The sequence below is a fragment of the Charadrius vociferus genome, unplaced genomic scaffold (assembly GCF_000708025.1).
Source record: "Charadrius vociferus isolate BGI_N301 unplaced genomic scaffold, ASM70802v2 scaffold134, whole genome shotgun sequence".
Taxonomy (NCBI): Eukaryota; Metazoa; Chordata; class Aves; order Charadriiformes; family Charadriidae; genus Charadrius; species Charadrius vociferus.
The window spans coordinates 4085277-4112608 of NW_009648333.1; the positions used below are offsets into that span (position 1 = coordinate 4085277).

General features: G+C 37.6%; 1 protein-coding gene across 1 annotated transcript in view; it reads left to right on the forward strand.

Moving 5' to 3' along the window:
* Positions 1–8593: 8593 nt before the first annotated feature.
* The window catches only part of DCUN1D4 (DCN1, defective in cullin neddylation 1, domain containing 4), a 28990-nt gene continuing 10251 nt past the window's right edge, over positions 8594–27332 (forward strand). The window contains exons 1-4 of the mRNA XM_009884977.1: positions 8594–8662; positions 9563–9602; positions 16941–17055; positions 26796–26887. Coding sequence (XP_009883279.1) covers positions 16985–17055; positions 26796–26887 — 163 coding nt within the window. The 5' untranslated portion in view covers positions 8594–8662; positions 9563–9602; positions 16941–16984. The remainder of the gene's footprint in view (positions 8663–9562; positions 9603–16940; positions 17056–26795; positions 26888–27332) is intronic.

Sequence of the window (27332 nt, forward strand, 5' to 3'; positions counted from 1 at the left end):
CTTACGGGAAGGATAATGGAAAATGGAAGCTTTGATCGTGCGTTAATGAGTGATGGTCCGGCTTTTTGGACAAAGTCCTGAAAGCAATTACGGCACGAAAGGCGGCGCGAGGCCTGGGTTTCCTTGAATCCTCCTATTTTTTTCCAAAATGAGAGGTTGGACAGGGGCAGGTTACAGGCTCCGATTCCTAAACTTATATAATTTCTTTAGTGGTTCTGGTTTATTTTACCTGTATATTTAGGGGTCATTGTACGTCGGTGGTTAAGGCCGCCGTTAAAGTGCAAATAACTGCCTCATGTTGGAAATGGAAGGATAATTATTCTAGAAAACACCTTCTGTTCTGTGTCTTTTGTCATGTGCCCTGTCCAAAAAAAAAAAGAGGTGCAGGTCTTCATTATACATGTGTAAGCTACAGTTGCAAATATTCCAGTGCTCCCTCATGTAGGATGTTAAGAGTATGTAGTGATTTTTTTTTTTTTTAATTTCTCTGCAGAAAACAAGAGGAGTACTGTTCTGAGCTTTCAGCTGTTACTGGCTTCTCTTTAAAAATGTCACTTGGAATGATTGAATCTTCCACTTCAATACTTTTTTTTTTTTTTGACAGTTCATGGCCTTGTATATGTGTTATTTTAAATAAGAATGTTTTCCTAAATTAACTAACTTCGTTATCTGTAGCTTCACAGTAGTTGTTTTGTTTCCTCATTGATTTAAGTGCTTGGAACAGAAAGTGTTTGTAGCATATCTTTACACATACAGAAGTTGGCTTATCGTTGTTTCTTGACTGAATGTTTCTTTTTGAGCCTCCTTTTTAATCCTTCTTAGATTCTTACCTGTTCTTATGATATAAACTCCATTAATACATTTTGCTCAGTCTCAGTTGTACTTTCTGAGACTGAATATACGCCTTTCACATTACATGAGAAACATCAACTTTCCTTTTTTCTGTTGCAGATGTTTGCTTAAAAGTTTCTTGCAACTCCAATAAACTACAATTGGGATTGTCTTCTCTGTGCAAGGCCTTGCAATAAGTTGAGTTAGGCGAGTAAACAGTCTTCCTTTCACCGTTTCACTGCATTCTTTTGTATTAGGATGAGGTTTCATTTGTGTAATTGCAGCACTTGATTTATTTATTTCTGAGTAGCTTTTAAGTGAATTATTGATCCTGTATTTTCTTTACTTTTTTCCCCTTAACTTTGGAGATACTGAAAACAAAGACTTTAGACTTCCAAAGCATTATTTCCTAGTTTTGTTTGTGTCTTCAAGCAGAAGAGGAAAACTTGTTAATTTGTCAGTCCTGCGCTTGCCAAAAAGCGTTCCATGAGGAAGTACAGTACATCCCATGAAAATGTGCAACTTTTGTATCCAATTTAAATATTAGGGCATTTAATAGCGTGGTTATTTCTTCCGCAATAAATAAGACTGCTAACAAAGGCTTTGAGCAGAACCCTTATTTTAAATGTGCCAGCGTTTTTCTTACACTGTCCAATTAAGTTGTTTTATTTAAAATCATAGGTCTGAGCTTAAACAGAATTTCTACTTTGGGCTGATAAAGAGATAGAAATAACTACCAGTCTGCTTAGTGTTTTTTACATATATAGCTGTGTGTGTATATATATCCACTTGTGTGTATATATATTTAAAAAAACATATATGTAGTTAGAGCTACAAGGCTTTAGCTTGCCCTCGGGAACCAGCTGGTGTGACACATGCTTGTGTGTCACTTGATGCAGATGTGTGGCCGCACCGACTGTGGAACTCTGTCGACTGCAGCTGTTCATTACTGCCCATTAGCTGCAGATTACTGCTTCCCTTGCTCTCCTGGTGAAATGCTTTGCAGGAGCACTCTCTAATCCACTCAGTCGAATGTATCTGGGTTAGCTCTTGCCACTTACTTAAATTGTCTAAACTGACAGGATTGGTTTTTTTGCCTGAAGTGGATTAGGGAATATGCCCCTGAGCTGCGCTGTTGGCTCTGTAACTTTTGGCAGAGAGGAGGAAGCCAACAGCTGGGGCAGGAATGCTTCTGCCTGGCGTAGCTGTTCCCGAGGCTGTTGCAGATCCATCGTGACGTACACTAGATCTGCATGGTGCTCGCTACCCTAGTAGTGCGTACATGACAGGGTTGCGTTTCTGCTGAATTAGCTAGGGCACGGGATACGAAGTTTTTATTAGCTTTATGCCCTTTGTAGAATGGCAGATGATACCTAATCTGGCATGAAGTTAAGAGTAATGCTGACAAACGGCTCTCGGGCCATAGCAGCCGATGATGCAAAACTAACTCACTCACACTTTGGGGAATTAATTTGATGGTAGAGTAGGAGTTAGGCTGGATGAACGCTTTGCGTCAAGTGGGTGTAAAATTGGTTCTGTATGAAATGCTTTGTAGCTCAATTTCCTATGTTCGTGTAGACTGAAAGAATATCTGTTCACAGTCCGAGTAACATGGAATCACTGAAATGCTGTTTGATTTGGTAATACGTGCTTTAGAAATAGATTTAAATTAGCTCTAATTATCCACTGCTTTCACTCATTCTTTTCCAACTAAGGCTGGTCACTCCAGCTCTATTATATTCTGGCAAGAATCTCCATTAGGAATCCTTATCAAATACATTTAGTAGGTACACAAGTGGTATTTGCAGCAACAGAAACAGATGTTTTGCACCAGAAATAGGCTTAGTGTTGGGTCTTTTCTACAAAAAAAACCCCAAACAACAAAAAACACACAACCAAAACCACCACCACCCCAAACCAAAACAAACCCTAAAAGCCCCCATGAGCCAGTGTGCAGGGTTTTTTATCCTGCATGTTACTGTAGCATATGTTAGCATAGCTCTTATTTGTTCAGAGTCAATTTAAGGTAGATGGAAATGCATTCACACTAAAGTAACAGTTACACAACTTTTGCACTGCTTAAATTGCTCTAGAATTCTCCATGAGCTTTAAACTGTAGTAGCTCTTTTTGTAAACAAGCCTTCAGATCAAGGTACTTCTTAAATACCTAGGTAGAATAAGGATTTATTCCTATGGGGAAAAAAGAGTAATGCTTTTCCCTATCTATGTAGCATGCAGTAATTTTAAAATATTTTGTTGCAGATGAAGTGAGTGACTGATTACATGTGGTAACACCAAATGTTAGAGTTGAATGTGAATCTTTACCTTAAAATAAGTGTTTTTTAGTGTGTTGTCATTTCAACCGCATTATTTTTTTTAATAGTTTAAATCACTCTGTTTTGCGTCAGAACATTTTAGGCTGTTGTGTTTGGAAAATGTACACAACTTTGTGACTGTGGATTTGGATACCGCTGGCGTCAGCAGTAGCTCTGAGCAGCTCTGTATGCACGCGTGCAGGAGAAACGTCCTGCAGCACCATGTCTTTAGCTCTGATGGCTAAGTCCTGCTGCTCCTCGAGCTAGGATGGATCATCCCACTTCTCTTTCCATTGAATTGCATGTTCGTACCATCCAGGCTGGAATTCACTTTTATTTTCCTCACCTTCTGAACCATGCCCAATGTTCAACCCCACCAAATCAAAGGGAGACCCTACTTTCCCAGCCTCTTCTTCTCTGCCTCCCCTTGCCCACATGCTCGCTCTTGCATCCCGGACCGGGGGAGTCTCTCCTGCAGGCTGCCCCCGCTGAAGGGTGTCACTGCCTGCGTGCGTTCAGCTACAGACACCGCGGAAATGAATTCTTAATCCCGTCTTTGACAGGAGTGCGGAGTCAGCTCCGAGCTGCTCTCGACTGCCGTTTGGGAATCCCAATTTTCAGGTGTGTCGTGATGCTTTTGTGTAAATGAAAATAAAACCGATGCACATTTTTCTTTTGTTTTCGGTATTTAGTAATGGAAATTCTGCTTCCTGAACGTATGTATTGAAAGCCAAATGTAGGTTTCAGTTCCGAACTTCTAAGTCCATTAATCAATATAAATTGTCTTACTGTTAGGATAATCCTGTAAGTAGGCTACAGAGCATGAAATGGTGTAGTTCATAGAAGATTAAATGATTCTTTTTTTGGATAAGTAAAGTTTATTTAAAACTAATTAAGGACAGTACTTTGAACTATTGTTTCCAGTACTACTACAAGTTTTCTCCAGTTCTATTATTTGAAACCAAGGAAACCAATTAAATAAAAGTAAAAGCATAAATATTCCATTTTAGTTTTCAGGGATGACTCTCCCTAATATGTGTTTTCTACCTATTTTTTTTCAGAGAAGGCTACAGGAAATTACCCACAATATTTGTACTGAGTCAGATATATCTTAGCAGTAAAGAAAATTACTGCTACAGCTACTTAATTTTTAATACAGAGTCGTATCTATAGCATTTACATGGCATGTCTGTCTAGGATAAATATTTTTAGACCTACTGTTACTGTGAGATTTTGTATAGATTTTCTATTTGCTCAGAAAAATAATCTAGAAGCTTTTAAAGGAAATTTGGAGTCAGCTGCTGATCTGGTTTAGTACTATTGTTAATTTTTTACTAGGTTTTTAGTAGATTGTAGTGCACCTGGTAGCTGTGCTTTGTTCAAGTTTTAAAGTGATAATTTTAACAGCAAGAACTAAGTTAAAGTTTTCGTTCAGGCAGGTACATGTCTATGTGTGAGTAGGCGCATAGGCAGAAATAATTTTTTTTTTGGTATTCATTTGTGGTTTCATTTGAATAGTTTGGCAACACGTTATTCCCTCCAATAAAAAATTGGACTTGACCTTTAAAGTTTTTTCATTTCAGACAGGAAGGTAGAGTATCCAAGTTCAGTCCACCTGTTTCATATCATTTACTTAGATTTAAGATACATTGAGGTTTTTGTTTGTTCGTCAGCAAACATATTTCGTATGTTTGTCTTAATGAGGGGGTGTAGAGTGATTTTTGTCTAGTTTGTTATGGAAGCAAGCCCAGCTAGCTGTTGTTGCTTTTGCCTCTCCATAACTGTCAGGTCCATAGAGTACACCTTAATCTATAATATTTTAAAAGTGATTTTTAAACTGTTTGCTTTCTACTTTTAAATTATATATGATTGTGACTAATTCACTAGCCCAGACTTTAACACTTAACATTAAGCGTTAATGATAAACTGCAGACAAAGTTTAAATTCTGTGATATTAAGTTGGCTCTGGCATTTCTTTCCTTTCCAGATTCTGGATTTGCAATTTTACTCAGTTGTTTTTTTTTTTTTCTTTAGTTACTACATTCTGAATTATTGCAAAGTATTTAATACCATTTGGAATTTCTGCTAGCTTCAACAAGCTAATGTCTGCCTGAAAATTATTTTAATCAACAAAATACTTATGGTTGTGCGACATACACCTCTTGAAGTCTTAGCAAACATTCCAGCACACCTCTTTTCAGTATTCACAAAGCAAGCAGGTTTCCTTCTTCTGATTCCAGGTCAGTAAACTGTGTGGTACTTTGCTATGAAATATTTTTTTTTTCTGCAGGGGAAAAAACCCAAAATATTTCCAAAGCAATTCACGTGCTTTGAAACTCTTGTATTCAGGTGAAAAATAGCTTTACATGTGATGGTTTTCTTCATGTAAAGCTCATTCAGCCAGCTGCTGAGCGCGTAGCTTCATGTGATGTATTGCTCTTCTCATCGTGGGGCTTGGGTGGACAGTTGAGTTGGTTGACCACATTGTGGCTGCCGTGAGAGACCATGTTGCTCCCACTTGGGAGGACCTTTCCTGTTCCTTGCTCTAACCCTACTTACCTGGTGTTACATCTCCTTGGTGATCTGATTCAGACCGCTGAGCTGGCAGGATTGGTTTGTTTGTTTATATTTTTGGCGGATAAGATTCCTGGGGTGGTGAGCTGACCACGGGAGTCCGGCAAGCACGACGCGGAGCTGCGTAAGCATGAGTGGAAGTTGGGGAAGCGGAGGGGGGCAGAACGTGTTCTCGAAGCGCACGGTTGCAGCCAGCTGTTGAATCACTTGCTTGTCTTAGTGGCTATGCCGTTGTCCCTTTGCTAATCTTCAAACGGTATTATTTGAGCATGGGAGGTACTATTTTTTGGATTCTGTTTCTTCAAAAATATTTTTTTCAAAATGTGCCTTTTTAAGATTATTTTTTTTCAAGATTTTCCTTACAATATAGATATAGCAAACACTGTGGCCAGTTCAGAAGGTGACCTGAGCTGTAATTTCACTTCTGTAATTCATTGGCTTCTGCTGACATTTGCTTTTATAACAGTTGTAAAAGCAGCCTGGTTTTGGTTTCGGATAATACCCCTACTTTGCAAGCTTCCCCTGTGGAAGACAGAAAACTTTGGACTCTGGTTCTCCGTCTTCATATGGATAAACCAGTCTTTGTGGAACTAAGGTGTGATGCTTGTTGTGTAAGAGCTGTAAGATTTATTTGTGTAACCCCTCTGAGTACATCATAATGATGTAACCTATTTTTGAAGTCACAGCTTAAAATCGTAAGGGAATTTCCAGTGGATGCGTGAAACATACTGGTATGAATGATGTGTTTTGAAGTGCCCAGGAATGTTTTATTTCAAAGGCAATATCTAATATATATAATCCCAATTTTAAAATATTTTTTCTATTGTTTTTAAGAGTACCATCTAAAATTATTGTTTAATATTACTTTAGAATAAAATGTTTGCTAAGTGTTCTCAGCTTGTTACCTCCAGGTGTAACTGGTTTCCCTAAAGACTCATGTTCTTTGTAGATTTTAGCAACAAGGGAAATGATAAAATTCATATTCCAGAAAGCTTAGTCTGCTCTAGCAGTTAACAAAATAAATCTCCCCTTTTAATCTTGACCTTCTCAGAATGGCTTTTCTGTTCCCCCCTTCCTCCCCGTCTTTTTTTTTTTTTTTTAAAGCCTTTATGTTGAATTGAAGGTTGGCTAAGAAACTGGGGGTTGTTGTTTTTGTTTTTGTTTTTGTTTTTTTTTCAGAATGTCTCTGCTTAGTATTATTCAACTAGCAAAAGTGGAACTTTATTGAGTACTTAATGCAGGAAAAAATCTAGCACCCTGTTCAAGATGCAAGATCTTGCTATCATATCTTGGTAAGAAGGTCTGGATTGTCTGTGACTTAATATAGATAATTATATTTAAAATTGGAAACTCCATCTTTGGCACTTCTGACTTAGAGAAATTGAATTGTTGTGGTGGTGGACTGCGGACAATACATTAAGAAATAAGTAGCAATTAGTGAAATGGTACTCTCTGGCTAAGATAATAAATGAAATGTATGATTCCTAAAGGTATCTTTTGAATTTTTTTTTTTTATTCACTGTGACAAGAGAATTCCGTAACGATGTGTGTAACAAGTACACTTACAGCAGGCAGTTCCTTCAGATCCACGTTTTAACTTCATAGCATTGTGGTTCACTGACTTGGGGATCTGATCTTTAATGATGAGTTTTGTTTATCGTTAGATGTTGGGTCATCTTAAGTGTATTTTAACAGCATTCATTAGAAATGCGAGGGATAGAAATGTGGGAATTATGGTTTTGACCTTACTTCCGTCTTGTACAGCATCAGCTACTGGGCAAAGCCAAATTAAATGTCTTACAGCGTAAGTGCTTTAATGCATTAACTGGGCAGTGGCAATAGGCGCATACAGCTTTTTTATGTACGAAAGAATTTTGCTTAAAATACTTTGCCTATCGTATACTACATGTCTCTCTAATTAGAGTGGGTTTGTGCATGACTTCTAGTGGTGTAGCTAATTTACTTTTAGTTTAAATGGAAATATTGTATAGTAGTTGGCTCTTTGATCCTTGTCAGCTGGTCTATGTGCAGCTTCTGAGGTTCTTGTTGGATTGCATGCTCTCTGGCTGGATCACAGTTGATATTTTTTGTAAATTACTTATTTTCCAGTTTGGTCCTCAACACATTTCTGGCAAAAATAGGGGATTTAAAAGAATAGAGAAAAATTAGTTTGTCACTTCTTTGCGACTGAAGCAAACTGAAGTGTTTTATTTTTGGAGCATGGAAGCAAAGTTACCATCTAAGCTATGACTTCTTCATGAAATGTCAGAATATTTTATTTTCAGTTTTATTGGCTCTGGTCTTAACATCTGCTGTATTGTGGTGTTTGGTTCATTATGCAAAGTCATGTTTCAACTGTGTAAGTGTATTCCAGTCACTTAGTTTTGCAAGGAAATTAGTATAAAGGCAAGTATGTGTGTATTATTAAAATAATCTTTATTAAAAACTAGCATTTTTAGGAATGATTTTAGAATGTAACATGGCACTTAAATTAGTTTTGGATTAGATGGAAGAGAAGGACTGGGTAGCATGAAAATTATAATGTTTCCAATTTAAAGGAAAAACGTTGTAAATATTTATTTTTATTTTGTTTATTATAATTTTGTATTTAGCTATAGTTCTGTTTTGCTGAGGGTCATTCATGTCTTAAGAAAAATGCATACGTAGGATATCTTTTGCAGATCTTACTTACTGATTCCACTCAGTGTTGAAAATACCGATGTTGAAGAAGTGTTGAGATGGCTCTTATTTTATAGTTGTGTGGTGATTTTATTAAACGACCAGAGCGTATGAAGATCTTGGTTGCTACAGCTGGAAAGCAGAGAGTTTAAAGCTTTTTTTCTTTTTTTTTTTTTTCCTCCCCCCCTCTAGATTTTCAACTGAATTCTCACCTATCAACACTGGCAAATATTCACAAGATTTACCACACCCTCAATAGGCTGGTAATGACTTGCCATTTTCTCTCAGCAGAATAGCTAGGGCTTTAGTCCAGAATGTTTTGTGATTGAAATCATTAAGTGATTACACTATTAAAAAAACCTATCACAGCCTTTTTGTATGAGAGGTTTTGAATGGTTTTGAATCTGTTAAGAGATAAGCAGTATTAGTAAAAGATGAAAGATTATACTCTGGGGGTCAGAGTTTAAGCACTGTTCCCTGCAACATTGCCTCCAAAGAAGAAGCTTTCCTAGATATATCAAATAATGGTAATCATCATCGTTATCCAGTTTCTTACAGTTCTTGTGGAAAACAAATTGAATGAGCAAGAGTGAAACAAGATTTTTTTTGAAGACTGTCCTTGCTTGTTTACTGTGCATTTGCATTTGTTTTACTGCAACCATAGCTGGAAATGCTGATATTGCTTCTGTTTGTACACTGCAAATTTAGTGGAAAAGACCCTGCCTAAAAAAGGGGGTAACTCGTTTCCAAGGTTTCAGTTGATTTTTTTAATCAGTTTTCTTCGTAAGAAGCGTGTGTGTTTATCCATAAGCAAAGCCTTTTCTGTGGTAAATGGTAAATTCAATCTTTTCTAATGCTGCATTTATTAATGGAAATACAACAATGCAAAATTCCCCATCCAATGGATAGTTAGTTCCACTCTTGGAACATAGTTTGATATGTTTTTGATAGAAAAAAAGATCTAAAATATTTTTTGAGTTATTTAAAGATTATCCTTGAACTTCTTAGATAAATATGAACTGGAAACACAAAGGCTCTGCAGTCTTAGCTAGATGCTGCTTAAGTAATTAAGATGAATATTAATATCAAATAAAGGTTAAAAACATTACTGAACAATGAAGATCACCATCTTGTTTAACTGTATCATTCCTACTCTCTTGCAGAATCTGACAGAGGACGTTGGTCAAGACGATCGCCAGACAGGTATTTAATAGAGATGTAGCAGAAATAGATTGAAACAATTTAAACACGCTTCATCAAAGAAGTCTCTCTGACATCATGGAAAATTATATTTTGGAAAGCTAAACGAGTTTTAGAAAACAGGTGCCAGGATTTTTTAAAGTTTTCTTCAAAATACGTGTTTGTGCTTTTAATTTATCCAGTTGTGAAGGACTCACACAGGTTTCAGCAGTATCTGTCATTTCAGCGTTTCTTAGTGTAAGTACTTTAGAATACTTCATGATAAATTTCTCTCAGTCCTTGGACTCAGCCCGTTAGAGTAGCAGAACATCCATGTTCTTACAGTGTTTTGACTCTTGAAAGAGGGTTGGTGAGAACCGAGCAGAAGCAAGACCTCTTGTGGCTGTTGCGATGCCTGTGGCCGAGTTTAAATGCTGTCCTCCAAACAACCCAGCTTTTTCCTTGGGTGGTTTTGATGCAGGTTGTTCCTGTTTCTTGAGCAGATATTTCAGTCAGTGTCTAAGGGCTATTTAGTAGCCCAAATCTGTCTTCTGTTCAATAAAACATCATCATTTTTCAATGCCTTCATCTTAGGTGCCAGGTACTAGCTTGCTGCCGTTATTGATTCATCAGCATTTGTGCTTTGTGACTTGACGTCTTGCAACATTTGTTACCTCCTTTTGCGCTTGTTACTGACAAGCCGGCGTCTTCCTTGATTTCTTTTTCTTCCTTCCTTTCTGCGGTTCAGGCACTATACCTAAGGAGGAAGGAAAATAACTTACTGGCTTCAAGCCCTGATCGCTCAGCAGAACTGTTCTTCAAAACTGACCGTATCTGTCCTACCATCTGTCTCAAAGTTTTTCTCTATCCTGAGGTGCTGGCTGTGTTTGGTGATGTTACCTTGAGCCCTTAAGAAAGTGGAGAGAGCTGTCAGCTCCTCCTGCAGATTTCTGGGACACGCTTGTAAATCTAGTACACTCTTAGCCTAGAGCAATGAGAAGAGATGCGTAGGACTGCATTGTTTGGGATCCAACCGAGCTTGCTTAGGGCTTATGTACCCTCCTTCATACTGTCATGGGTGACTTTGTTTCATAGTTGAACTATCTTACCCTAGCCACAAAAGGCTTCTATAGCATATTTTCCTTCAGTGTGGTTAGGGGTCTGATACTTGAAATTAGATAATCGTGTAAATGAAAAACATCTGCAAAAGACGTTAAGGCAGGTAGTTCAAGACAGTCAGAGATTTAATTGTCCGTATGTTAGAACTGATGTCCTCTCCCATCTCCAGTTGGAGACTTGGAATTTTCCCCTTTGTGATCCAGGTGCTCAAACTAAACACATGTACATGCTGATTTCACGTATGAAAATACATTCCATAGTCTTTGTTTACTTTTGAGCATAAAAAGCTGTTGTGGAGCATTGAGGTAGTCCCCTTCTGTCACTGACCAATCAATAAGAGTAGGTGTGCTTAAGGTAGTTGTCTTATCTCTTGCCTAGCACTTCTGTCATAAGGTCAGTGTAAGAAATTAGCCTCTTACTATCTCTATTGGAAGGTGTTTGAGCATGTTACTGGTTTTAGTGAACAACTTTATACTGACAGTCATGGTTATCCTATTGCCTGCATTGTGGTGTTCGATTTAAGTTGTTTCGAAAGCTTAAACATGCCCATTGAATGACTTTGGGCACAAAATCCCAGTAAAGAGTGTAACAATAGTTATAAAAGAACCTTTCAAACCTGAAACAAGTATGAAATGAGAACTGTAAGAGATACTGGCAGGCTCCTCATCTTCAGATTTTATTCCAGTATTTCTTATGTTTCTGCCCTGTTTTATGTCTCCCTGTAGGAAAAGATGAAGCCCCAATGTTTGCATAACTTCCAGGCAAATTGAAATGTGTGCTTGGTTTTCCTCATATGAGGACAAATACATATGCAAGGAGCTATTTTGGCCATTGTGAATATACTACAGTGAAGTTTCCTGTATTCATTTTGTATGGGACTTCACACTTCTGAAACATCTTACTGGAGAGCCTTATGTAAATCTAAAAAGAATTACTTTTGCAAATTTTTTTATATTGATATGCCTACATCTTTGGAACTTCGATTTTCCACTATTACTGACTGCATAGTAAGAAGTGTCAGACCTATTAATTTTGTTGTGCAGTTTATAGAACTGCATAGATGCTGTGAATTTGAGATTCTATATCCAGAACTTATTTGAAAGTCACATTAATAACTCTGGGTCAAAAGGTTGTTTGAGTGTTGCCAAACCTACCTAAGCTTCATTTTTTAGTTTTGAGATTTTAAAAGTTATTTATTTATGTATTTATTTATTTTTAACACTGAATCTTCTGGAGCAAGCCTTATCCTTAGAGATTACTATTCGTTTTCTGACATAACTATCCTTGTTAATGTTATTACATTGTGGGCCCTGCTTTTGTGATGACTTAATAAATGCATATCTAAATTTGATTGAGATTTCTAAAAGCTATTTAAAAAACCTGAGTATATCAGTTTTAGGTTAATATTTATAATGAGCTTTTAATGCATGTTACATTTATTTCAAAGCAGTTGTTTCTGACCTAACAATAAATGTACTGGACATCTAAATTATTAAGCAGATTATATCTTTTCTAAGTATTAGTCAGATTTCTTTTCTGGAACCAGATCTTAAACACCTAAGAGCTAGAAGGTGGAAGTTCTAAAATTCCTTCAGTGATTTGGGAGCTAAGATGGACATCGCTTCAAAATTCCAGTCACCTATAATCATTATAGTCTCATAAAGTGTGTTGGCATTCAGTGTGTATATATATCTGAAAAATAAGGTAGGCTGTAAATATGTCATGAGCCTTTGCCCTTTCAACTGTTTGTAGGGATAAGAAAAGCAGGCATTCAGATTCTGTAAACAATTTCTTTTTCTTCTAGCTTGGATATGCATTAATTTGGAAAACTGTCTCCCGAATTTAAAATAACAGTTGTTTTTATGTCATAACTACAGATCTAGCAACTTGTTAATAGCTTAAAGTCACGATTTGGTTATTAAAATGTGACGTATTTGCCTCTGCAGACTAAAATGACTTTAAAAGTAAAAGTACGCTTCCTGTTGTCACCTGGCTTCTTTAATAGAACGAGGTAACGTCTTCAACAAAAACAAAGCTTCGTTGCTCTTGAAGCTTTTTTTGGGAGGGGGAAATTACTTTTGCCTCTGCTGTTTTTTTTGTTGTTTTAGAGAAGAAAACACACTTGAGACCAAAGCAATTCTGTAGTGTGGAATTCAAGATAGAGAAGACGATTTTTCCTTTTACAAGAAGATTGCAAGTTGTTTGATGTTTTGATGAGTATCTTAGTTTTCTCATCTTGTATCTGAAAAATGGTGGTTGTTAACTGTACTTGTGGTGGTCTTGTTGCATCATTAAGCGAGCAGCTGTATCTTTCCAATTGCTTCAGCATTCACGGTTTCTAATTATTTTTTCCTTTGAAACATCCCTCTACTTAAGCATCAGAAGAACAGGATTATTCACAGGCATTATCTAGAGAGAAGGTGAAAATTACATGTCTGTAAATCACTTCTGTAGGGACACAGCTTGTAGAATTCTTATTTATTGACCTCTGTTTTTTCTTTTTTGTTTGTTCTGGTTTTGTTGCTGTTCTAGGAGTGTCCCTCCCTTGTAGTGATTATCTTGCATATTGTTTTACAGTTCTTAGGGTGAATTTTAGCTCTTGAGTTGATATTTCCCTTTGGTAGCTTTGTCTCCTGCACACTCTCTCCTGCAAATTTGGAAGTACCTAATAGACCGTTTGGCAAACAACATTTATACTCGGCAGGCTTTTGGCTGATGGTGGCCTATTTGGCAGCCATTTGGAGGCTCTACCTTGCAAATGCTAGCTTCAAGTGTCAAAAAACAGTGAGAACTAGGAGGGTTCTGCCAAACTTGAGTTGAGACCCAGGAGTAAGAAACTTTGAAGATAATCACATCAGAGAAGCTGCAGTCGGTAAGTAAAGTTCCTGTCAAACTTTGCATGAAATCAGAGGGAGCTGCATGTTCGTTTGCAGATGGTCAGACCTTTGAGAAGTGAAGTTAGTTGTGAAAGGCTAGACCTAGAAATTACATTTAGAATTAGAAATCTCTGTGTAGGAAGGGTTAATATTGATGCTACTTAGTGAACTATGCTGTAAAATAAGAAATTGCAAGCATATCAACAAAACCCCCAAACTCTGATAGCTTTTAGCTGTAGATGGGAATAAAAGATAAAAATATTTTGCTGGTTTAACTTTCAGAGCTTGTTGTACAGGGAAATTATAACTGCCCTTCAAATTCAATACCCTAATTCTAGTAATAGAAGGAAATACTTTTAAAGTAACTTACTGTGTTTTTTAGTAGTTTAGAGATCATTCAACAGTTAAAACATAGTGAAGTCTTGGTCCAAACCTCAGTTATTAAGATGTTAAATCTCTGAAAGCATGTACCATATGTTTGTCCACCTGGTGTCTGTGTGTGTGTTTGTGCGTGAGGAGAGTGTACATGTGCATTTAATAGCGACTTACCAATTTCTGAGCTATCTCTTTTCTTCCCTCTTCTGTCAGTTGGAGAGCTGCAACTAGATACATTCAAACCAAGAAAGGGTACAAGCTTTTCATATGAGTTATTGGAGAAATTGGGTTTTGGTGAATTCTATTATCAGTTTAAGCCTTCTAAAGAAGTTCAGCGATCTTCCCAAAAATGTCCTGTCATTTAATGAGGAAAAGACTTCAAGCAGGAATTCTTGAGTTAAATTCTTTGGTTTGTATGGGTTGCAGATCTGACAAAATTATTTTCTTGTTCTATAACTTTTATTTTTACTTTTATTTATTTTATTTTCATCTTTTGCTATGCTTTACAGAGGCCTTGCATCTTTCTTTTCCCAATCAAATGACCAGTAAACTGGACAAACCCTGGGCGGGGGGAGTTGGTGTTCTCTTGCATTTTACCAGCATCCAATGCCTGTGGCCATCATAAATAGCTATATTTTTTTTTTTAATAGGCATTTGAAACAATCAAATTGCTCTCTAAGGAATGAGATAGCTACAGGTTGTACTCAAGTACCTACATATTTTCCAAAATAAAGCGTTCATTAGCACACTTTTTCATGTATTAAGTTTAGTGTGTGTTTGAGTGTTGGCTGTCTCTAGCCATCTGTTAAGTTCTGCTGTCATCTTAAGTGTTTTTAGTTTGTGTAGGTTTTAAAAAAATACTTACTGGCAGAGTCTTTTGAAACTTGATCTAAAAAGCCATAAAGCATCACACTTTCAATAGCTTATGGGAATACAGATATGCGTTATTATTAATTTGCAGGCATAATCAGAGGGAACAAATGACATTCAGCAGGTCAGGTTCCGTAGTTTCTTTAATCTGAGTAGCAAAATGCATTGGGCATACTGTGAGTTTTTGATGGTCTCTGGTTTACCTGTTCCAAATATGTCTGATATTGGTGAGAAGATGATAAATATTGCTATCATTAATTTCCTTTTCTATCTTGTTCTGGACAGTGCTTCTAGAATTATTTTCTTCTGACACAGCCATTATGATTTTTTGATGTGGTAGTAGTTTATGGAGTATAATGCTCAGAAGTTTTTTTTGATAACTTGTTAAATTACAATTTGAATTTACAATACTCTTAAAACTTTCTTTCTAAAAGATAGTGTAGGAATCGCCATACTTTCCAGGAGAGGATGCTGGGGTGGGGGAACTTTAGGCTAAAAAATAGGCAGAATTTTTGAATTGGAAAGAGTATTTCTTGAACTAGAGAGAATAATCTTCTTCTTAATAGAAATTAATATAAAGGTAAGACCAAAGAAGCCATACTAAATGCAAAAGCTTTATTAATTGAAACCAAATTAGTTCATCCTGATGTAAAAACTGGTTTGAACATCTTGCTCAATACTAGAAAAATCCATACTTTCATATGCATAATAGTTTCAGTGCATGTTTAAAATAAAGTACATATAGCAAAGCCTGTGAGGCTGTAAGGTTCCTTACATATGTTTCTCCTATAACAGGAGAGAGACTTTCAAAGATACGAAGAATAGGTAAGCAAAAGATTGCTGTTAGTATTTGTTGGGAATTGGGCCTCTGATTTCAGTCTGCTCTCTTGGTGTCAAAAAGTAGTGTTATTGCTTGCTTCTGTGCTGTGATTTAAAGTAAAATATTTTGTGGGCATCTTAATAAAGCATAGCTAAACTTGGATGCTGTTGAAGTTAAGAAGAGGTAGTTTAGGCATGCTGGAGTCCTTCATATTTTCTTGCAAGTTTCTTTGGCATTGCTTTGTGTCTGGATTTTTATACCTCGCCTCTCTCTTCCTTTCCTTTTAAAATTCTCTGCATAACACTTAGAGCTTTGATGGCTCTTTGAGCTGCTTTTACACACACCTTTCTCAGGTGTCCGTGTGGTCTTTGGTATATAAAAGTAGGACAAAATTTTGCCTGGAGTGTTAGCCTCCTGTTTTCATGAGACAGCAAAGGCAATTTAACGACTTGCTGTGGCCAAAAGGGCTGGTCCTGTGCTCTTTCTTGTGCTAATGTACAGAAAGTTGTTATTCTTTTTTGCTTGGGTTAATTATCTACAGGTTTGGTGAGCTGGATTGGCACACTGAAGAGTCACCAGAGACATAGGAGTATGTAGCTGAGAGAAGGGGAGGGAAAGACTGCCACTCGATTGGTCTCAGTGTCTTGAATTGGCTCTTTCCTGCTTGGGGACCTTCATTCTTTGAGAACTATCCAGTCCAAATGATACAGCCAGCCACTTATTTTATCCCCTGGTGGTTGCTGAAAAGTCTCTTCCCCCACTCCTCCCCCCTTCCCCAAAAAAGAAAGAAAACAAACAAAAAACCCAAAGAACAAACAAACAAACAAACAAAACCTTTCCTACCCCTTGCTCTCTGTATCACAAAAAACCTTGGGGCTTCAAAATAAAAAGCTTCTGTTTTCTGGAGGCGAATGCTCTAGTTTTTGAGTCACATCTGTATTTCAAAAAGTAGTGGGCAACTCTTAGAAGTTCTGATTTGAATAAATAACTAAAAATAAGGATGCCTTTTTGAGGACTTAAATACTTCTTCGGGATAGTCTCAGTTCTTGCCTTTTGTTAGACTGAACTAGCACTGCTGTACATTTTGGTATAGTACTTTTGGCCTTAACTGAAATCTGGTCATACAGCACCATGTAAAAGTGAGATGGATTTTGCTATTGAAAGGAGACCATGTCTTTTGTAATTTTTAAATCCACTAACTTTTTCCCTTCCCTTCCCTTTGTAATATGACTGTTAGGGGACAGTTTAACTGGTCTGCAACAGTTTCATTTCTTGTACTGGTGTTTTTAATTCCCTCTGTAGGAAGTCTCCGGTCTTGCAGTTCATCAGACTGCTTTAGTAAAGTGATGCCTCCAAGGAAAAAGAGGAGACCTGCAGCAGGAGATGATTTATCTGCTAAGAAAAGTAGACATGATGGGTATGTCATCTTACTGTGAGCTAAGACTGATGGAGTATCTAAAGTTGAATAGCTGATATGATGGTGTTTTTAAATACTAATGGAAATGGTATTCAAATTTGCTTGGTTTCTTGATATGGAACCATAGCCTGTGATTTAACTGTGGGATATTGATAAGCACATCTAGGTTCAGTTTGCATCACACCTTTTTTCTAGTCGTACAAGAAGCTTGTAGGGAACTTCTCCTTGCTTTAGTTTTCCAGCTGTCAAAATAGACACACTTGTTTGTTCAAAAACAACTTCTAAGAAATACTGTAATGTCTTCCTGTATACACGCATAAGATCTGGATTGGGTGTTCTCATTCTACAGCCTGTCAGAAAAGTGTATGTAGTGGTAGCCCACTGAGCTCTTACTTGAAGTCCTGCTGGTCTCTCCCTGTGCTGTTATGATTTCGTGCTGATCACGTAAGGGGAGGGTGAATATTGTCCAGGCAAGGTGATGGCCAGTGGTGATTGAGGCGGTGCTGCTCAGCTTCCCTCTGGGCAACAGAAGCGCAAGTGGTTTATAACCGCGTGCCTGAGCAGTGTGTTCTTTTGGCATAGGTGTTGCGCAGGTGAGACCTCTGCCAAGTGTTGGATTTTCAGTATGTATATGTTCAGTCAGCCTCAGTCATTCAGAAACTATCAATTGTGCTCCTTGTATGCAAGACAGTTGCTATTTGTGTGCACTAAATTCAGAACTTGTGGGAGTATGGGACTGTACGCTCCTGCATGATAGGTGCAGGACTGTCCTGACGTTGAAAAGTGACGTATACAGCCAGAAAGTTTGGTTGCCACTGCATCAGTCAGTAGAATTTGAGCTCTATTACATTCGTGTATTACTGGTGACTCAGAAAACACATGCTTCTATAACACGTATCTTCAGGAAGGTAAAAAGATTCATTTCTCTAACTGTCAGCCTGAAATCAGGCTGGTGCTTTCCTTTTTATTCTCTAGCATGAGTAAGAAAAATGCTGGTAGCCAAATTAAGCCTCTGGTTATGCCTCTATAACTCCATTGTGTTTAATAGGGTTGCACAACTGTAGCTGCACTGGAATTTATTAACTGATCTGTTGATGCAGAAGAAAGAGATTTCAACTCTCCCTTTCATTGCTTTGCATATGTAACACTAGCAAGAACAGGAGAGCTGTACATGTTCCTAATATTTTTTTGTTGCTTTTCAGAAATAATAGAATATAAAAGTTGATATAAATATATAAATAGTTGATAGAGGATGTTACAGCTTATCAAAAAATACACATACAATGTGGAACCAAAATATGGACAGAACGTTTCTAGAATCTAAGTGGAGAGGTTCATGAAATTTAACTCTATCTCACTTTGCCAAGACGCTGATGGTATAACAAAACAACACAAAACCCCTAGAACGTAAGGTTGTCTCTGAGTAAAAGATAGTGATTTGGGTAATTCAAATAAGAAAATTATGAGAAACTAATTTCTTGCTGTATGACTAGTATAGATATCATATTTTTTGAGAGCTTTTTGAAAGCATAATTTTAAGGATTTTTTTTTTTTTTATATCTGCCTTTCGCTTTATAACTAATGGATCTAGTCTTCATTCTGCTGCCATGTAAGGCTTTATTAAAAGGGAGACCTCAGCCTGCTTTTAGAAGTGGAGGTGAAACCAGATCTGCCAGTGATGGATGACAGGGGAATATCCTTCACTGTTGTGGTTCCAATTTTTGTCTTGCTTCTTAACTGCTAAAGGTTTTGGGGCTTTCTCTGCTTCCCAGTGTGTAAGTTTCTTGTTTTGGTCTTCAATAAAACAATTTTTATTTCAGCATGACTGGCAATATGAAATCATTTGCTGAACATTCAGCTCAGTCTTGAAGCTCTGTTTTCTTTCAGGAAAGGATTTCTTCAAATTTCGCTTATGCCCCTGTGACCTTCTGTGAACAAGTTAGACAGAGCAAGCTGTCTCCTACTTCCATGCTTGTTTGTCAGGTGGAGCTCATGCCCGTCATGGTTGGTCTTTGGAGGTCAGACATCTTAGTTTGTGAAGCAGATATCAATCTGAAATCAGGAACCTCTACAGCAGTGTGCTGTAGCAGACCTAGTTATTCGCAAAGCTATTTCCCCTTACATTGTATGCAGAGAATGCCATATGCAATAAGAGCAGTATGGATAGTGCAGTGCCGGTTTATGGAATAAGGGGTTTCTAGGCCCAGTTCTTTACCATTGCTTCAGTTTTAGAGGCAGACTTCCTAGTAGCTGCGTACTAGTAACTCAGGATAAGTCTTCAAGGGGCATTAGCCTGGGTGGATTCTGTATGAAGCAAAAAAGGTAGTCAGTGTCTGTTGAATGTCTACCTTAAAAAAAAAAAAACCAATGTGTGCTCTCCAGAAGAGACTGTATTTCCTAACAGAGATGACTTGTCACTTCAAATGCTTATGGAGTGATGTAAGTTTTGTATGTTTCTTAGTTACAGTGGCAGACTTATAGGGGCAACATTAACAAATTCCGTAATTGCGAGTCTCCTGTTTGCTTGCAGGGCGAAAATGTTAGGTAGCAGTCTGAAGATTGTGAAGGGAGTGTCATCATTAACAATGTTACCACAGCTGTGACCCAATCTTGATGATTCCTCCCAGTTTGTCCATGCAAAGGAATTTTTTTTTCTTGATCCTTACACGGGTAGTTTTGTTGGGTGATATTTTCAGTCTTTACTATTTGCGGTGTGTTCCTGTAGTCTCTTCAACTATCATAGTAATATTTTGAGATATGTATTCTTTCCAGAAAGTTTACTTCAGCAGGGCTGTGTGCTGAAAGAGAAGATGATTTCTAAAGGCTCTTAAACTCATAAACTCAAACACATTTGATAGCAGGAAGCTTGTAATAGCATTCACCCTCAGTTCCAGGCTGTTAAGGATACAGCCTCATCTTGGATGGATTAGTGGAATAATGACACTGGCTATTGAGGAAAAACATTTATAGGAACAAATCTACTTGTTAGTGAAGTTATTTGGAAATGCTGATCTCATGCATAGACTGATTATGGAAAACAAAGATTCCAAACATGTTCTTCAGCATCCCACCCTTATATAATAAGAGCTTGAATTCTTTTAATTAATGTTCATAATGTCACCTTGAATCATGAATGCAGGGTTTCAGTGGGAGGGTATTTTTGTACTAGATGATGTATAATGAAAAGAACTCTGTGTATTCATTTCTGGATCACAGTAAGATTTTTCCTGTCTTAAAGAATAGCTATGGGAAGTAAACAGTTTAGCACACACAGAACATAATGACTTGCAGACTGAGTTTGTATTTTTCTCTCAGTGTTGCAGTGTTGACTTTATCGTGCTTATAACTTTCACAGTATAGGGTATTTTGAAATTGGAGTTAAAAATACATTTTTTGCATGTTGCTCTTCCATCATTGTGTTAAGGGTCTTAGGAAAGGTAAAGCAAGTTTCATGTAAAGATATTTGCTAGGTAAGAATATAGTCCTTGCTGTGTAATTGTCTAATGCGGAGTATCTGTTAAACACTCTCTATCCAAATATTGGCTTTTGCCTTAGGGAAAAACGGGCTGTGTAACGTAATGTCTTCTCTTCTTTCTGATAGTTTCATTTAAAAAATAATTCTACTCCTTATTCCAGAATCATGCTGAGGGAAAAAATCTTACAGTAATGGATATTTGGACGTTAGAAGAATGAAAACTAGGAATATTTATCTGCTTCCCTGAAAGCTATGTTTTCGAGCAATTAGATATAGAGTCTAATTTATCCTGGGTGTGTGTGGACCACATGAAGGCCAACTAACATGAAAAATAGGTTTTCTTTGTTGAGAATAAGCTCCATACTCTATAGTGAAAAAATGTAAGTTTTGAAAACATAGTCAACGCACTATTATTAATGTGGGAAAGTAAAATGGGAGTGTACTAACCTTGGAAGTTTTCAAAACCTTCAGCATTGAGAGGTTTTTTGTTCTGTTGTCGTTTACTAACTGGTTTGGTCCTGCCCCACGCAGGGGGGCCTGTGTTACCGTCATAAGTGTCTAGACCTTACTCCTTGAAGTAGAGATTTTAAACTATGCGCAGGTATAATTTTCCCTGTTTCTATGCGTTTTCAGTGAACTTCACTTAATAGTTCTGAAGAAACTTAAACTGGACGTGTGACTATCAACATGTATGCTGTTACACATACTGCTCCTGAAGTTCAAAACATTAATTTAAAAGTTAAGAGATGATTGTAATCCTTTAAATAGGAAGAGATAAGACATATCCATTCATAAAACTCACCAGTCAAGTAAATTTGTCCTCAGGGTTGCTTTAGACGGTCTTTGTCATGCCTTGCAAATTATAAAACATCTCTTGCACACCCCCATTTGTTTCCACTACAGCATTTATGAAACTACCACTAAAATCATAACTGTGACTGAATAGGTAAGGCTTTATACAAATATTTTCATTGTGCTGCACTCATGACAATTCTCAGCCAAAATTTTAATTTAATTAATTAGAAGTGATAGAAGTAGTAGGGGGCATTTTCTTCAATCAAAAGTTTGCATCTTTCAAAATAGAAATAATCTGAGAGCAAACAGTTACTCAGTTCAAAGCTCAAACAAAAGGAGGTAAAGGTTTTGAATCAGTTCTGTTTGTGTAGAAACAAAGCTACTCTTGGTAAATTTCTTATTTTTTTTCATTCAGTAAAGACTGACCATCTCAGATGAGCAGGCTGTAAATCTTCATGAGGGGTTAACTTCTGAATTACCATAATAAAGTGTGGCTTTTTTCCCCTTTTTTTCTTTTTTCCTTTTTCTTTCCCTCAAATGAGCTATTATCAGCTTCCACAATCAAGAGAATGTTTTGTGTGACCTAAACTCCATGCTTTCACTAATCTCGGTTTGAATATTCTGGAGCCACAGGGCCCAGAGCTGCTGCCACAGCAGGTGGATCTCTAACAAGTTGCAGTACAGTTGAAGCATGCTCAAAGCAGGAGTAGATACCCAACTTTGAAGACTGCAGTAGATTGAAGGGAATTACCGTGACCTTGTTCTTTTTGCTGACAGTGGCCATGTACTCTTACGATGACTTGCCTGGTCACCCTGTAATAGCTGGATGGAATTTTCATGCTTTTGCTTTTCCACCAAATCAGTTACGAACAGAAGAAAATAATCTGGAAATACATGGGTGATCGTGTATTTAAAGAAGCATGAAAGGCCTAGATACTCAGGTTTTTAAATTAGTTTGTTTACATCTACCTATAGCACTTCCAATTTTAAACTACATTGTCTGCTGCAGGGATATTACAATTCCCTAGCTCATAAGAACGTTTCAAAGATAAGTTTAAAAATGGACGTTATGAGTCAGCTATTAGGTCATGATGAGATGCAAGCATTTCTGAGAAAATAACTTCATTTAAATGTGCTTGAGTAGTGGATATCATTCTTATAAAATTTAGGCAGGTTAAACTCACATTGCTTTTTCCCTGCCCTGTCCCACATTCTTTCCTCTCTCTAGTTGGTAAAGTGGCTGTTAGAAAGAGATAATAAAAAAGAAAAAGCTAAATGCCCCTTAAGATGATATGGGTTATAATACAAAGAAACATTTTTTTGAAGGCTGCTGTCACTGTCCTGATACTGACGGTGTCATGCTAAACTAATAAAACCTATTATTTTTCAAGTGAAGATTTTTCTGAGTCATTGTACCTGCATGTATGTCTCATTTGAGAGACAAATATATACTCTTTGCCCATAAGTCATTTTTTTTAACTTGCTGTTCCTGATGGGCAGCGTGTTCAGGGTTCAGAAATGGAAGGGTAATTCTAAACACAAAGGATCGGAGTTTGCTGTTGCCCAGTAGTGATAGGTATGGCAGACACGCTGGGAAAAAGTTCTGCATGCACCTTTCTAGCTCTGATGATGGAAAAAACGCCCTTTACCAATCCTGTTCCAGTGGCAGTGTTCTCTGACAGTGGTACAAGTTCTGGTACCAAAAATATCAAGTATACTCATCGGCCCTTCCTTTATGGAAGGTATCTGTAGGGTTTTTGCACCCCACCCCACCCCTCACCCCCCACCCCTTTTTTTTTCTCCTCCAAACTCTGAGCAGCGTGTTCTTTCACTTCTGGTGCGTGACTGAAACTCTTGTGGGTTCCTCTTATGGACCATCTATCCGTAAGTAAATTACCAAACTATAGCATGGTCAGCATAATGGTTGTGCATCTCTTTGAAGGTACTGGTGCTGGTCATCTTGAGGAAGCTATGAGCCGTTGAAGACTTGCTGTTTGAAACCAGGATCTGTTCAGTGGGTGTTTGGTGCTCCCAAAGAATTCAAATATCTGTCCTGTGCACTCTGGCAGTTTGTATTTGTCTGCGTAGCAAGAGACACTGTCCTTAGCACAAAGAGAAGGCACATCATCTTGCAGTATGTACAGAGAAATTCCAAAGATACGAGAAATATTCTGAGATACAAAATGGATGCCAGACATCTCTGGCAGTTTGTGGTTTTCTCCTCTGCACTTATGGTTCTTGAGACAATCAAATCTGTATTAATGATAGTTTGGAGGACAGTCTTTGGAATCACCCTTACCCTGTGCTGCCAGGTTGGGTTTGTTGTGGTAATTGAACCGAGTTGTCCTGAGCTGTAATCTCGGATACTTGTCTACTTATTTGCTTGCATCTCCCTGCTCATCTCGCTTCAGCAAGCACCTCGGGGATTAGGAGTCTCTTGCTAGTAGAACTAGCTGGTGTGGCTAGACTGGGGGGAGAAACTCATTTGGTGTTTGGAGTAAGCAGGGAGAGAACAGGCTTCATCTTTATACAAGAGATCACTAATACCGGGTTTGCATTGGTGTTCCTTGTTTCTGTCGTACTGCTTTACAAGTCATCCTTGTCTTGCAGAATATCTGATCTGCTGTTAGTTCCTTTGGGTTGGGAGAGAGGCATCTGAGAATCATCCAGCCATTTTTGTTGCATGGTTTTATACTTCTGGCCGTGCATAGTCTGTTTTCATTGCAAATGTGATACAGTGTCGCCTTCACTTTCAGTGAATGTCTGGCTAATTAGCTTGTAGCAGAGACTGGGATAGCTCAAGACTATATCCTTCCTGGTTTTGTTTTCTGAATTTATGAAGTAATTTCTCTGACTGACGCAGGTTGGAAGATCTGTGATCTGTTCTGGTTTCTCAAAAATTAGACTCCAGTGGTCAGATATTGAGCTTTGTGAACAATGATAAGTTTGAGGCTGGAGCATTTTGCTTGGAGTTACTTGGCCGTATGTTGGGCACATGGACTTACTAATGAGTATTGTTGTTTCCTGCAGTTCCTAAACAATGAACTTAGCCGTAAGCAGAACAAATGACTTTCAGTCCCATATCAGTCCTATGAAAACTTGCTATGCATAGGTGCAGTGAATATATAAAAATGGCTGTTTTTTTCTGTTCTCATTCACTATCCCACGTACTGCTGTCATTGGTGTCTTGGTTCAGGCCACAGTATTTAGCTCTGCCACTTGTAGATACAGGAATCGTTTTTCTGGACTACCTGAATGTCCTAGAGCTCTGTCAATAAATTTATTTCTTGAGGGTTTCTTCCTAAATCTGCTGTTCGCATATTGACAACTAATGTGTTGATGAGTTACATGAACAAGCAGAGCGAGGTACTTAGTTATCATCCCTTTGTAAGGAAAAACATTGAGTCTTGTGATGAATGTGTCTCTTTGGGAACCACATTAGCTTTGCATGCCCTAGGTCCCAGCAGTGCTCTTACAGACTTCTTGAATAAATACAATAGAATAGAATAAAGATGTTGACTAGCTCCTGCTGCAATCAATTTTCAAGTTGGTATTCCAGTTGGTGTTTGTCACGTTTGTTTGCTACAAAAAAAGGGATACTGAATAATTAGACTTTTGCCAAAGTGGCAGAATGCCTCCTTTCTTTGTCTCAAGACATTTTTTTGATTCCTCTGAATTCAGAATAGCTTAAAAAATATTGGCTAGGTCTTTTATAATCACAGTTCATTCTGCAAGTATGAGAATGTTAAGTTATCGGACCTATTTTTTTAAAAAAATAAAATTGTTCCAACTCTGACTTATACCTTCTGGCTTAGTTGTTTAATTACTGGGCAGTGCTGTCAGCAACTGCAGTAAAGCTTATACAAAGTAGGTAGTTCATATAGGAAAAAAGTGCTTTCAAAATTAAAATAAAAAAAAAACAATCTACAAATTTTAAGTATATGAATATATGTGCTTCTAAGACATGTATGGCTGATATTTTTCTGCAGCGTTTCAGTTTGTTGTAGATCAGTGTTTTTCAGTACAGTGATAATTTTTCTTTCCATCTTGAAATTTAAGAGTCTTGTTTGTTGTATCTGTCTTCCAGTTAGCAATTTATCATATTGCTCTGACTAGTATTACTTTTCTAACGGTTAGTTGCTTCAAAGAAACTATGACAATAAACATGAAGTAGTTCTTTGAATTACTGTCAGAATGATCTGGTAACTTCTAGCTACAGTTCCTCATAGCTGATAGCCGAGCTCTGTGGAGGATAGTGGGCTAAGTGTACTCTGAGCTCGTAAGTATAGACATCTCTTACATGTCTTTCTAGAAGGGCTAAATGGTGATGAAATCAACTCCAAATTAATTTCATCAAGTTGTTTCAGAATTCTCCTTGAAGCAATTACCCACTTTGTTGTTCTCCCACAGAAGGGTTTGACACTGTAAGAGGAAGGGGCTGCATGCTTGGAACACTTGCAGAACCGTTCTTGGCTACCTCCTCTAGTCTTAGCCATTTGTGGCTCGGCTCTTTTCAGCCTTTATGAGCCCAAGCTACTGCGGAGTGGTGGAAATGGATGAGAGAATGCATATGCAGCAGTGAACAGCTACTTGGACTGCTGAGTCTCTTTCCTCTAACAGCCACGAATGATACTATCTCACAAAAAAGTCTAAACCGAGGGGAGTAACTTTGGCTATGCCTTCCGGGCTTTAGGTGTTGGAGATGCTAAATTCAGGAGACTGGTATTTCAGTGTTTCCTGAATGTAGGTAAATTGCCTTATGCTTCTTGTCGAAGAAGGGCATTACCGTGCTGGTCATCTCTGGGGGGAAGGGGAGCTGGGATCTGGCTTTTCAGGTAACTATTTACCCCACAATGAATGAAGTTCCTTGAGTTATTGTGAGTGAGGACCTGTAACCTCTTCTCTGTTGTTCTTCTGTGTTACCACCTTACTGGCTTTAGAGTAATTTAAGTGTGGGGTGTGTCTATTTTGACCTTTATGCCTTTTACAGGATTTTTTGAGGAGGCAAAAAGAGTATGTGCAGTTCTCCTTAGTTAATAATTCAAAATGCACAAAGCACGTGTGTGCCTACAGGTAGCACCTGTGTTGACTGTGACATGGAATTATTCTGGATCTAGACCCACAGCCAAGTTGCAGCCCATCAGTTGATTGTGATAACTAATGGTGTGCACAACTCTTACTTGAATTTACACAAAGCAGTTTGGGGTTGAATGTGGATTAGTCTGTATTTGTAAGAAAAGTTCATGCACGTGGATAACTATTCTGAATCAGTTGAAGTGTGACAGACTGAGCAAACACAGCATTTGCATTCAGTGATTCTTACTCTGTTAAGCAGTGGTCCAAATGACTAGGTATGAGGACAGGATGTTGGGTAAACTGAAAAACATAGCTGCTTACAGTGGCTGTTTACTAAAAGACTGCTTTTAAAAAAATGATGAATTAATTACTTGTTTCTCTTTCTTTTTTAAAGTATGTATAGAAAATATGATTCAACTAGAATAAAAGCAGAGGAAGAAGTCTTTTCAAGTAAGAGATGCTTAGAATGGTTCTATGAATATGCAGGTAAGGGTGACACGCAAATTTCCTCCTAATAACAATTTAATTTACATTGGACTATAAAATTGCATTAACTGAGCTTTTCCAAGACTGAATATAGAGGCTCTTTTGTAAAAGTCTTAAAGAAGCTTTTCTTACAGTCTGTGTAGCATAAAGTTGAAGAGTTCAAGGTGCAGTTTTGTCTTTGCCTCTATTCTGTAAAACTACAGGAGGTGTGTAACTTAAAATATTTTGGAACATGTATACAATATTATTCAAATCTATAGTTAAAGCTATAATTCTGTCCAAAATGTTGTTACCTCTCTGGCTTTAGAAATTCTGTCATCTGCCATGTTAGTGCTGAGTAGTACAGAATTAGGCTTTGGGAGAAGTGTGTCTTTAATTAAAACCAAAACAAAACAAAAAACCCAAAAAGGTGAGGGAGGTGGTAACATTAGTTTTGTTCCTGCTG